A 13999-nucleotide genomic window follows, 5' to 3' on the forward strand; every position below is an offset into this window, starting at 1 on the left:
AATGCAATGCAATCTTTGGTAGAATTATGTCAACATTTATTCTGAATGATTCAACCGTGCAGTTTAAAATGTTATTTCGAAGCAAATATTTTTTTTTTTTTTTATTTTTTTTTTATGGAAAGTCATTTAATTAGGCAAGGGCTATCAGATAACGTTAACCAAAAGCTAGGCACAATTTTAGCATTAATTTTGGCTCTAATCTGGTATATAAAATAGTTTTTTTTACAAAATTGTGTGGGTTAAAAAGATATAATATCTATTGTTGTGATGTGGGAAATCACAACAATATATTGTTGATATGCAGAAGTCATATTCTAACCAAGCTGCCTTGTGTTGGTCAACACGGTGAAGTGTGACAAACTTGATCCCATTTCAAAATTTGATTGGGAAAATATTTTGCTCTCACGCAAAATTGTGTGGGTTCCTTTTGAAATGACTGGATTTCGTCACACTTTAATGCCCACTTTATACCATTCAATCAAGTGACGGCCTACAAAATTCCATTTCACTCAAAATATGTCACAATAAGGACGTATTATAAAGTCGCATTATAAAGGACACAATAAAGGAAAATTGCGAACAGTAATTAATGTTGACTTAAAACTGCATCAAACTAATGTATGACATGTAAGTGCAACTTGCAGTCCAAATGGTGAAAGATCTGGAAACTTCAGTGTTGTTGGTTCAAATCACACAAAGGGGAATCCTTTGTGCTTTTGAGCAATGGGCTTAGCCTCAGGTTACTCCTGGCTGGGCGATTGTCACTGTAGATAGTGATGTGTGTGTGTGTGTGTGTGTGTGTGTGTGTGTGTGTGTGTGTGTGTGTGTGTGTGTGTGTGTGTGTGTGTGTGTGTGTGTGTGTGTGTGTGTGTGTGTGTGTGTGTGTGTGTCTAGCAGTTTATTGAATTCGCCCCAAACCATTTTACATATTTTTGCTCTTTTGTTGCCTGGTTGTACTTTAGATTGTATAAGAACAAAAAAAGAGGACTTAATGGTGCACTTAAGCATCATGTCAACATTTAATTTGACAGAAGTAGTTTTAATTACTCGTCTGTTCTTCTTTTCTGCAGGCGGCATCTTTTGTAACAATTATATAACAGCATAATTTGTTGTTTGCATGTCACTGCATGTGTCTGTTGGATTGTATTCCATGGTGTTCCCCAGACACGAGACATGTTTTAATGTGTAAACATTACAGCTATTTACCGTTTAAATACATTATGACTTTAAATGCAGGAGTAATACTGTACCATTCTGTAAGATCTTAAATATTATTTAGTCAGCCATATGCTCTCTAAGGACGGCACAGTGGCTCAGTGGGTAGCACTGTCGACCTCACAGCAGGTCCGGTTTCCCCCACAATCCAAAAACATGCAGTATGGTTTAATTGGAGACGCTAAAGTTGTGAATGCTTGTTTGTTTGAGTCCTACTCCATGTAATGGGGAGGTTTTGGAAAAGACTGGCAACCTACCCTGCAAAAATCATTGCCAAGAAAATTCATGGACAGACTCTTGCATATGGCAAAAGATGGCCATAGAATCACCAAGAGTCAGATACGACTGAAATGGTAATAGATAGATGGATGCTCTCTAAATCTGAGAACACAGAAATAGGTCAAACTTTAGTTTAGTGTCCAATTCTCACTATTACCTAGTTGCTTACTAGCATGCTTATTACTAGGATATTGGCTGTTTATTAGTACATATTAATGCCTTATTCAGCATGACCATATTCTACATCCCTTAACCAATTCCAATCCAATACCTAAACTTAAAAAACTAGCTTACTAACTATTAATAAGCAGTAATTAGGAGTTTAATGAGGCAAACGTCGTAGTTAGTTAATAGTGAGAATTGGACCCTAATCTAAAGTGTGACCCATAAATTTTGTTAGCTGGTTTGGACCTTTAGAGCTACATTCGTGGCAAGGCAAACAATTAGCCACAAATGAATCGGTGAACTGAAAACTAAATCCTGGGAAAGACATGAATTATGAAAAGATTAGTTTTCTAATTCATCAAAGCTGGCCACAACACAACATTAGAATGGAAACAATGTGGTATGAATTAAATAAATGTTTCCAATACAAGTTCTTTAACTGCTATAGGGTTATCTTTTTTTAGTGAAATGCTTGGAATACCCTGTGGATGTAGAATATCTCTTACCAACGTAATAGATGTTAACCTTGAATGCTGATCTTATGATATATATACTTTTTACATTTAAAGGAGACCCAACACTGATCTTCTATAGGGAAAAGAAAAATACCTCTTTTTTTCTTGTTTCAAAGTCCTGCTATTTATCTTGCCCCTCACAGTGTGTGGCTTTGATATGGTTATCTAGTGAAGCACGGGCTCAAGGATCTGCTACAATCTATGCCAGGGAGCATCTTCTCAGCCCATCTTTCGGAGATTTAGTATTGGTCTTTGCTATCACCAAGGTCAGTGTTGTCCTTGGTTTTGAGTTTAACATTATATATATATATATATATATATATATATATATATATATATATATATATATATATATATATATATATATATATATATATATATATATATATATATATATATATATATATAAAGGATTAGTTTTATTCTTCATTCTGGCATGTTTCAGAAATGTTCTTTTAGCTGGGCAGACTTAAAGGAGTAGTTTGCCCAAATCTCGAAAGTAAGTATATTTGAAATGAGCATTATTTTTATTTTATTTTTTTTAGTTCCCTCTATAGCTTATGAGGATTAAAAGTTCTAAATGTGCTGTTCAGTGAAAGAAAGAAAACATCTCCAGAGAAAAGGGCATTGGCATTTTGCTGTCCTCAAGGTAGCCTATTAGACTCTTAGTTACACCCAGCACCTGGACTCTCTGAGTTTTTAAGTCTGCTCATTTGCACAAGGCAAATGGTAAGCCAGTGGAGTGAACCCTAATTCCCCCCCCCCCCCCCCATCCAGACCCTAATGGGCTCTAATGCAAGTATCCAGGGGTTCATAAGCCTTGCAAATTAGCCTGGCAATCAAAATTGGCTCTTTTATGAAGAAAACATGGTGCTTTATAACCTGTCTAAAATAAGCCTCTTGAAAGCCTGATTATCTTCATGCATGTAAATGCAAGTTTTTTCTTCTTTTTTTTTTTTGTTGGCCTCTTTTAGTTTTTAAAACTAATGATGTGGTAGCTTTGAGACCCTTGTCTTTGGAATAATGTCAAACCTGATGCAAATCATCTGAAGGTGATGCTTAAAAATAGTTAAAACTAATAAATAAAAATGAATGAATACTATTAAGACATTAAAAAACGAATAAAAATGACAAAAATACACAACACAATTATAAAAAGTGAAAACTGAAAGGTGATTATTTTTTTTTTTTTACTTTTCATACATACATACATAAAGGGTTTGGACAATGAAACTGAAACACTTGGTTTTAGACCACATATTAATAATTAGTGTAGGGCCTCCTTTTGTGGCCAATACAGCATCAGTCTGTCTTGGGTGTCATGTGGATGGAGGAACGAACCCATGCGCAGACAGCAAATAACTCAAAAGGGGTTTAATGATGACAAAACAGAAAACAAAACCCACGATGGGGCAAAACAGGACTGGAGGTAGACTAAGACACGATGACAAACGAAGACTCTGACTTGACAGGAATCAAACTCACAATTCTCAATAAACAGGTTTCAGACAAAATACTCACAGAGAATAACTCACAATGTTTGACAATGTACCGACACAGGACAGCAAACACAAGGGGATTAAATAGGGAGACACTAAAGACAAAGACAGGTGAAGCTGACTAGACAAGGACAGGTGAAACTGACTAGACAATAATGACGAGACAAGGATAACAAGGGGGCGGGGTAACGTAACGAGACAACACAAGCACATGGCACAAAACACAAGACCATGTGCTTGCACACAAAACATGGGTCTGTCATGATCCTGCCTCAAGACTAGAGAAATGAAATGACAAGAGGGCAGAATCATGACAGAACCCCCACCTTAAGGAGCGGCTACCAGACGCTCCAAAAGAGGACATCAAACACGAGACATGACAGACTGGGAAACAGACACAAACCAACAAAACATGACAAATAAAAGCAACGGCATACAAGAATATACAATAATAGGGTTGGGATGCATCAATAAAAATAACAAACAAGGGAGGGGGGGGCGGGGGAACAAGAAAGTTCATAGGTGGTAGACCAGGGAGGGTGGGAGGGCTGGGGGTCTTAGGTTTACGGTTCGAGGGTTTAGGTCGAGGAATCCGGGCAGGTTTGGATCGGGACACATGAGGAGTCTTGGAGGAGACAGTCCGGGGTTGATCGGGGACAGGAGGAACAGTGGACGACGGAGAGGGAATCACGACAGGGGAAGCTGAGGGTGGCGAGACAAGACTTCTGACTGGGGAAACAGCGGGAAAAGGAACAGGACACATAACAGGGGACGTAGCAGACGGCTGTGGAGCGGGAACTGAACTCACCGAATCAGACTCGGCACACATGAAATCTGACTCGGATGAAGCGCTCAAATCTGACTCGGAAGAGGCGCTGTCTGCAGCGGGCTCTGTGACTGCAGCGGGCTCTGTGACTGCAGCGGGCTCTGTGACTGCAGCGGGCTCTGTGACTGCAGCGGGCTCTGTGACTGCAGCGGGCTCTGTGACTGCAGCGGGCTCTGTGACTGCAGCGGGCTCTGTGACTGCAGCGGGCTCTGTGACTGCAGCGGGCTCTGTGACTGCAGCGGGCTCTGTGACTGCAGCGGGCTCTGTGACTGCAGCGGGCGAAGAACGGGAGGCTCCCCTCTCCCTCCTCTTTCTCCTAGGTCGAGAAGCTGAGACGGGTTGGGGAAGTTCAGCGGAAACCACCGCAGGTACAGCAGGCTCTGCGGAGGAGGACTCTGACACCGACTCCCACGACAGCCGTCTTCCTCGTTTTCCACGAAGATCAAAAGGGGTGGACGGAGCTCTAGGAGTCATGGAAGAGTCAACCGGGCTTCCAAACATCGCGACCCCTATCCGGAGACCCTCAGGGATAACCGGCAGTCGAGCAGAAGGTGAAGACGATGACTCCTCACCACCGCCTCTACTGCGGCCTCCACGGGTCCCACGAAACCTGACCAGACGGGTTCCCTCAAACGAACGTCCTGACATTCTCTTGTTGAGGGGGGAAGACAACCAGACTTCTTCAAGGGGGTCCGGACGATGCTTGGCAGAGAAGGACAAACGGTCTGCTGGGTTCTTCTTTGGTCGGTACATTCTGTCATGTGGATGGAGGAACGAACCCATGCGCAGACAGCAAATAACTCAAAAGGGGTTTAATGATGACAAAACAGAAAACAAAACCCACGATGGGGAAAAACAGGACTGGAGGTAGACTAAGACACGATGACAAACGAAGACTCTGACTTGACAGGAAACAAACTCACAATTCTCAATAAACAGGTTTCAGACAAAATACTCACAGAGAATAACTCACAATGTTTGACAATGTACCGACACAGGACAGCAAACACAAGGGGATTAAATAGGGAGACACTAAAGACAAAGACAGGTGAAGCTGACTAGACAAGGACAGGTGAAACTGACTAGACAATAATGACGAGACAAGGATAACAAGGGGGCGGGGTAACGTAACGAGACAACACAAGCACATGGCACAAAACACAAGACCATGTGCTTGCACACAAAACATGGGTCTGTCATGATCCTGCCTCAAGACTAGAGAAATGAAATGACAAGAGGGCAGAATCATGACATTGGGAATGACAGATACAAGTCCTTCACAGTGGCCAGAGGGATTCTGAGCCATTCCTCTTGTGATGCTGGTGGAGGAAAACGTTTTCTGACTTGCTCCTCCAAAATACCCCAAAGTGGCTCAAAAATATTTAGATCTGGGGACTGTGCAGGCCATGGGAGATTTTCAACTTCACTTTCATGGTCATGAAACCATTCTCTCACAAGTCTTGCTGTGTGTATTGGTGCATTATAAAACTGATCCGCAGCACCCCCTTCAGGGTACAATGTTTGAACCATTAGGTGCACATGGTCCTCCAGAATGGTTCGGTAGTCCTTGGCAGTGACGCTCCCATCAAGCACAGTAGGGAATGCCATGATATTGCAACCCAAACCATCACTGATCCTGATCCACCCCCGTGCTTCACTCTGGGCAGCGTCAGTCAGGGTGTTCAGCCTCTTTAGCGCTTCTCCACACCATAACTCTCTGTCTCCCATTATGTTGTGTGGATTGCAATATTTTACGTACAGCTGTGCTATTGCTCTGCTTATTTAACCTTCACACTCTGCTCTTAATTTAAAACGTTGTCGGGATAATTATGGTTCACGTGACTACGCAGAAGCGATAAAAAATTATTTATTATAATTTTTTAAGGCCAGACAAGTAGTTTGTTGTGGGTTGGCTTGTAAAGAAGGACTACACGCCTGGGGACACATATATATATATATATATATATATATATATATATATATATATATATATATTCAAACGCACATACCTATAGACTAAACATGTGATGCGCTTGTGCACGGGTTTGCGTTTTTGAGGTTTGGACAGAGATAACCTTTTTTTTTTTCAAACTTTTTCAAGGCTTGCACCTTGGAATCTATTTCAGGGTTTGCGTTCTCGAGCCACCAGGCACTGTTTTGTGCGGATGAGCGGCCCGGAGCGCATTGAGTGTTTTCTGTTAGAACGGTGTCGTGTTAGCGGCCCCTAAGTTAATAACTAATGATCTTTGCAACGGAAGTGAATCAATCAATCAAAACTAACTTCAGCTGGACAATAACTTTATTCTAGAGCTGCTGTAAAGCCAAAACAATCTCTGTTACTGTAATTTCCTATTATCACTGTAAACCTGCTTTGAAACAATCTATATTGTTAAAAAGCGCTATATAAATGAAGGTGACTTGACTTGACTTGACTGATGGAATGTATATTAGTGAAGATTGGCCATCAGCCTGCGCATATATAGGTGTGAAACCTCCAACATCATATTGGCCAGTGCTTCAGTTTCATTGTCCAACCCCTGTGTATATATGTACGTATATATATATGATTATAGTATATTTATATATATATATATATATATATATACACACTATTATCATATGTCAATGATACTAAAATAACACTGGAACAAACTCTTTCAAGTACTCTTTAAGTACAAGATACTGCCTCACCTGTTCTGTAATAGTTGACGCCATGCCAGTGAACACATACCTGTACATTTTTCCTCTCGCCAGCGATGAACATCCTGCATTCCACACACACACACAGCAGCTGCTGTCTTAACAGTTGCTGTGCGAATGAAAGGCAAACAAAAGAAAGCAGAGGTATAAATAATAAAGGTGGCATAGCAAAGGGATGCAATGCTCTGATGTCACCACAGGCATTTAAAGAGGAGAGCGAGTCGGAGGAGCTCTCATGAATAAGAGACCCAGACGAGAAAACAGCCGTTAGACAGTCAGCTCAAGCACGGAGCAATACACAACAAAATGACCCAAATGGCCCACGCTGGGGCTAGAGGAATTGGAGGAAGCTCTCTTTTCCACAGCAGCTATATTCTCCAACAGTGCAGTCAGGCGGGCCGACATTATTCAGGGTATGCTGACTCCATCCTCTGTACCCTGATGGTATTGATCTCTGGAGATGGAAAGCGTGACTGCTTGGCTTCACAAAAAAGAGAGAAGTGCAACATAGACAATAATGCTCGAAGACCAAAGCATAAGGGATGGAATTTAGAAAGGTCGGAGGATATATTGAAATTGGCTGACATTTATGAGGTAATATAGGCTTCATTGAGCCGCCTTCTAGCCTTTTTAGAAAGCATCTTTTACACCATGAATGTCTGACTTCTCTGTGAGAGAGGATTTGTTTCTCCAGCAGGAAATGAGAAAAAAGGCCCATCCAAACATGCTGGTATTCAGTACAACAGTGTGCAAGTGTGCTTAATTATATTCTTTCTTTCTTTCTTTCTTTCTTTCTTTCTTTCTTTCTTTCTTTCTTTCTTTCTTTCTTTCTTTCTTTCTTTCTTTCTTTCTTTCTTTCTTTCTTTCTTTCTTTCTTTCTTTCTTTCTTTCTTTCCTTCCATTTTATTAAGGCCTGTCCTCTGGTGTTTAGAAGCTCTGTAAATGTTTCTCTTTGTGGAATCTGGTTAGAGGTTAGAGAGAGCTTCTCTTCCCTCTTCCCTTCTTGGGACTCCAGAGACACCAGCATCTTCAAATACCTGTTTGCTGCTCAACAGTGTTTTTATTTTATTTATTTATTTTTACAGCTGGCCTTTTAATACAATTTATTTCTTTGACAGAAACTTTCCTTAATAAGCCTTTATCTGACTGGGTTCTTCTGTGCTCTAAACCTTTTGGCAGGTCGACAAACTCTATTCATTTTTAGCAAAATATTAGTTGTTTTCATGTCTTTTGCAAGACATTGCACCATTTCATGCTTTTCATCTTCAGAAAGATCTTTCTTCCTCCCCATATTGCATGAGAACTGTGACTTGCTTAATAATGTGGAACAACTTCTTTAAGTAGGTTTTCCATTTACCTAAGACCTGGCAAACTATTTAGCAAACCTGTCTGAGATTGATACCAGTTGTCTAAAAAGATATGACCATCCATCCATCCGTCCGCCCGTCCATCCATCCACCCACACACACATACATACACACTGGTTTTTAGCTTTTTCACCTGAAGGTGATGTTCTGCCAAATCTGCCTGTATTATCTGAATATTAACAGCAAACATGTGTTCACCCTACAAGAACAATTGATATGTGCTGATAGTTCTCACCATACACTTAGGACTTGAGAAACCATCATCTTTGCTCTGTGCTCTAAAAATGTGAACATTTCAAATCATTGGGGTTTTGAAACAGCATGTATCTTGTTTTTTGTATCCTGGAATGTTTTGCTGGGACCTCACAGTTTTAGCAGGCTGTGTTAACATTTGCATCTCCATCACAGCAGGACTCTTTGTCAATCAGGGCGTGTCTGAGGCCTGAAAAGAGATGATTTTTTTTCCGAAATGCCTCACTGTACCTGACGGCATGCGGAAAAAATGCTATGTTGCCATGGTAACCCCTCCCTCAACAAATGACCTTGCCACTCTCTCTGATTTTAGCACCTGGTGAAAAAGGATATTCACTTTAATGTCCAGGGTGTATGAGCAAAAGGGGGAAATTGTGTCTAAACAGACAAGGCGCTGGAGGAGGCTGAGTTTTTGGCCTTTTTTTTCTTTATAAAGTGTGTCTTCTGGGATATTTTTTTTCTAGAATGCCTTCTGGCTGTTCAGTTAGACACTATCTCAAATTTACACCTTGGAAGATTTGTCCCTTTGGAATAGACACACAACAGCGGGGAGGCAGAGAGCTCCGCAGGACTTTTCCACACATAAAAACAGCCAGGGAGTGTCTGCTATATGGAGCAGGTTTGTTGTGCACAATGCAACTTTTGCATTGAGTTGCGGATGATGTTAATAGATGATGGAGGGACATTTTGTTCTTACAGCTTACGTGGAGCTGGCCCCGATTGCCGTTGGTTACTACGTTTCAGGTATGCGCCGCATAGGTATGTCTTGGTGCAGAATGAGACTCCACCCCCCTACACCTCCTACTCCTATTTAAATCCTTGTGTGCCCTCTATTCTGTTAACTCGACCCTCATTAAATATTGTGTCGTGCAATCGTATTATGTGGATGTGGACTGTGCTTTTCCCCCATATTTGAGCAAAATGCAAATGTTCAATAGGTTGTTCTTGCAAAATGCTCCTCCAACCTGCTGAGTAGTAGGATGCAATGCTCATTCAGCATAATGTTTTTAGCTGCTTATGAAATTATTATTAAAGATTGGTGGTTTCCTGCTTTGCATCACTCTAATGTAATAGTGAGTCATTATATTGAAGTCATTAATGGCTGTGATTTTATGCAGTGCACAGATTTGTGGATTTTCCTAATTCACGAATATTCAACTGTCCTTTTACTGTTTATCTCATTAATGCATAGTCGTTGCCTCATTAATTCATATGTAAATGAACTGAATTCATATATATGTTGTATATCTATTGTTTTATATATACTACAAGTTTGGACACGTTGAAACTTTCAAGATTTTAAAAAACTTTTCTTCTAAGGGAATAGATTAAATACATGAAATAATTAGTTTAAATAAATATGCAAATAAAACAATATAATTTAAAAGCTCAAATATATATATTTTAGCTTTTAACTTTTAGTATTATATAGTTTACTTAGTATACATAGTATTTACATAGTACTTTAGTATTAACTTTAGGATTATTTAGTTTGACATAATATTTGGAAAAATAATAAGTAATAATAACGAATAAAGGGGTGTGTACTTTTCTCATAGTGTGTAACATTTTTCTTTTACTTTTTTTTTAAATGAATCTGCAATTTGGTCCACTGCTTTTGCCCAGACTATTGTTATACATTTCCTATACTTTGAATTGAAAGGGTTAGCATAGTGATACATTGTTCTTATAGCTGTAAAAACAGCCAGTAGTCTTTATACCACTGTAACATAATTTAAATTCATTCATTTCACTGCTTTACTGAATGAAAATGACTGGGACAATACATTAATAAATTAATTTACACACTAAAATGAAGACTTGCTAGAATGACGATTGTGTTGTCATTATGTAATTTAGCAAAGCCAGTTCTTAGTCAGAGTCATCCAGCTAGTTTAGGAGTCAGAGATGCCTTGCAGCCACACACACTTTCTTCTTTTTTATTTATTTAATACTTGTATTCTCTTTACAGGGAGCTTCGCATTGGCTGATCTGGGCATGTGTGAGCCTCCACCGTCATCCAATGTATATTGTTCCAATATGAGCCTGCTGCAGGACAGATACGCTCTGAGCGCCGGATCCGACGCCGACTCAGACCCTGAGGGGGTCATGACCCCTGAGCGCGCCGTCCAGCTGTGGAGCGGGCAGCCCCTCAAGTCCCGCCGCAGCTCTTGCCTGTCCAGTCCTGACCACTCGGTTCTCACTCTCACCGACTCTGAAAACGAACACAAGATTGATGAAGAATCAGGTAGGTGAGAGAGAAAAAACTCTTGAAAACAAATGAAGAGACAAATGAAAAGACACTGATGATTGGAGATTTATCAGAAGAGTAGTGCATCTAAATTAAGTGGAAAATCTGTAATTTGGTAAGACATTAGGTCCAACAATGAATGCCGGTGCAATGAGACATCTAAATGAAATGTTCTCATTGCTCATTCCCCAAAGGTCTTCAGTTTTTTTTTGGGAGGTGAAATTGAGCTTATTTAATCATTGAATAAGGACTATTGGTAACACTTTAGAAAGAACAAAGAAAACATCATGATCATGCGTAATAAATCATAATTCATGATGATGTACTCATCTTAGTTAATGTTTTAATTAAGGTGTTGTTCATCCATGAAGTCATGAATGAAAAACGTTGAACTCGTGTTAGTTCCTGATGATTCATGAGATATTAATGCATGCCTGAATGCATAATGAATTTATACATCTAATTCATGTACCCTTATCGTAAAGTGTTACCGGACTATTTATATGATTCTCAACACTGAGGCGTCAATATTTGTAAATCCAGTGCATTTTCTGAAGACTGTATTTACTGCGTTGGTGAGATCAAAGCAATTTACAGACCAAAGAGGAGTCATCTCAATGCCTGCAATCTCAAGTGGCGTTTTCTCTTTGATATAACGAGACTTTATTGCCAGCACGTCTAACTTGCCAATGACAAGTACCGCTTTATGCATTTAACTGGTTATCGGGTCATATTCATAAAATGCTCTTCTTCGCTGAATGTTAAACTGACACAGTTGTAGTTTCTTCTTTTCATATTACAAGCACCAGACATTAGTGTGTGAATTCAGAGACATCTGTATGGATGTACTATTGGCGAAGCTACAATTGTACGTCTGTTATCAGTCTCATCAGAAAGATAATTGACAACTAGTCACTAGACACTAAACTCAATAAAAAACTTATCTTAATATCATTTTTTGTCTTTTGATTGAAATGTCTTGGAAATGACACTATACACGTACTGAAATTACATAATTATAGTTGATACAAATAATATATTTAGTTAACAATGCAAAATGACAAACTTGCACATTTAAAAAAACGCATAAACATTTATTAATACACTACCGTTCACAGTTTGGGGTCAAGAAATGAATGTTTTTTCCAGCAAGGACACATTCAATTGATCAAAAGTGACAGTAAAGACATGTATAATGTTACAAAAGTTTGAAGTATATGCTGTTCTTTTGAAATTTCAGTTCATTAAAGAATTTTGAAAAATATATATATTAAGTTTTCACAAAATATATTAAGCAGCACAACTGTTTTCAACATTGATCCTAATAAGAAATGTTTCTGCAATTTACATTTTTTTTTTATATAATATTTTACAATATTACTGTTTTCACTGTATTTTGATCAAATACATGAAGCTTTGGTGAGCAGAAGAGACTTCAAAAACATTCAAAAGTAATATTCACCGCAGTAGTGTGTGAAAACTGTTTTTGTAAAGATATGGACTGAAATAAAAGCAGTATACGATAATATACTTAAGTACACAGAGACAACAACAGTGCACAGATAGTAAAAGAAAAAATAAAGAAAAAAGATACACAAATGTATATATAATATGTAAATAAACAAAAAAAGACAAATTTGTATGTACAGGTGTATATACTGTATATAGATCAGAGTAGAAGAGAATTGACTGGGAATTAAGTAAAAGAGGTAGGTTATTGTCAAATAATTATAAGTGATATTGCACATATTTATCATTGCACAGTGGAGAGAACATTTTCCTGTTCATGAGGTAGATTGCCTGGGGGAAGAAACTTTTCTTGTGCCTGGCTGTTCTGGTGCTCAGTGCTCTATAGCGCCGACCAGACTGCAACAGTTCAAAGAGGAAGTGGCCTGGATGTGAGGGATCCAGAGTGATTTGCCAGCTCTTTTACTCACTCCGGATGTATAGAGTTCTTGGAGGGTGGGCAGGGGAGCGCCAATAATCCTCTCAGCAGTCCGAACCGTTCTCTATAGTCTTCTGATGTCTGATTTTGTAGCTGAGCCAAACCAGACAGTTATGGAAGTGCAGAGGACAGACTCAATGACTGCAGAGTAGAAGTGCATCAGCAGCTCCTGTGGCAGGTTGAACTTCTTCAGCTGGCGAAGGAAGTGTTGCCTCTGCTGGGCCTTTTTTTGCCGAGCAAATATGATTGACCCACTTCAGAGATGGTGATGCACAGGAACCTGAATGACTCCAGTGCTGTTCATGATGGTGAGTGGTTGTAATGCTGGGGTGTTTCTCCTAAAGTCCACAGTCATCTCCACTGTTTTGAGCGTGTTCAGCTCCAGGTTGTTATGACTGCACCAGCCAGCCAGCCGTTCAACCTCCTGCCTATATGCAGACTCGTCACCATTGTGTATGAGGCTGATGATGGTAGTTCAAATTTCAGAAGTTTGTCAGAATGGTCTTTGGCAGTGCAGTCGTTGGCGTTGCCGTTGGAGAAGGGCAGTGGGGAGAGCACACATCCCTGAGGGGCGCCAGTGTTGATTGTGCAGGTGTTGGATGTGAATTTCCCCAGTCTCACTAGCTGTTGTCTCTCTGTCAGAAAGCTGGTGATCCACTGACAAATAGAGCTTTAGAACAGAGAACTGGGTTAAATTGAGTTCTGGGATGATGGTGTTGAAGGCTGAGCTGAAGTCCACAAACAGAATCCTTGCATAAGTCCCTAGTTTGTCCAGGTGTTGCAGGATATATTGCAGTCCCATGTTGACCGCATCATCCACTGACCTGTTTGCTCGACGATAAGCAAACTGTATTCACATTGAGTTACATATTCTGGCACATGACTTATGTTCACCTGTGCATTTTCTATGCAAATATAAATTGTATTGTTAGATTTATGTTTTGGATACAGATTATTGATTATATATTGAATGGTTTTGAGTGAG

The 13999-nt window shown here is 39.7% G+C and overlaps 1 protein-coding gene across 1 annotated transcript in view; it reads left to right on the forward strand.

The window, feature by feature from the left end:
* tenm2b (teneurin transmembrane protein 2b) overlaps window positions 1-13999 on the forward strand; it is a 300496-nt gene that overhangs the window by 87260 nt on the left and 199237 nt on the right. The window contains exons 3-4 of the mRNA XM_056262103.1: window positions 9518-9562; window positions 10791-11066. Coding sequence (XP_056118078.1) covers window positions 9518-9562; window positions 10791-11066 — 321 coding nt within the window. The remainder of the gene's footprint in view (window positions 1-9517; window positions 9563-10790; window positions 11067-13999) is intronic.

Source organism: Rhinichthys klamathensis, unplaced genomic scaffold, assembly GCF_029890125.1.
Source record: "Rhinichthys klamathensis goyatoka isolate OS25496 unplaced genomic scaffold, OSU_Roscu_1.1 h1tg000191l_1, whole genome shotgun sequence".
Lineage (NCBI taxonomy): Eukaryota > Metazoa > Chordata > Actinopteri > Cypriniformes > Leuciscidae > Rhinichthys > Rhinichthys klamathensis.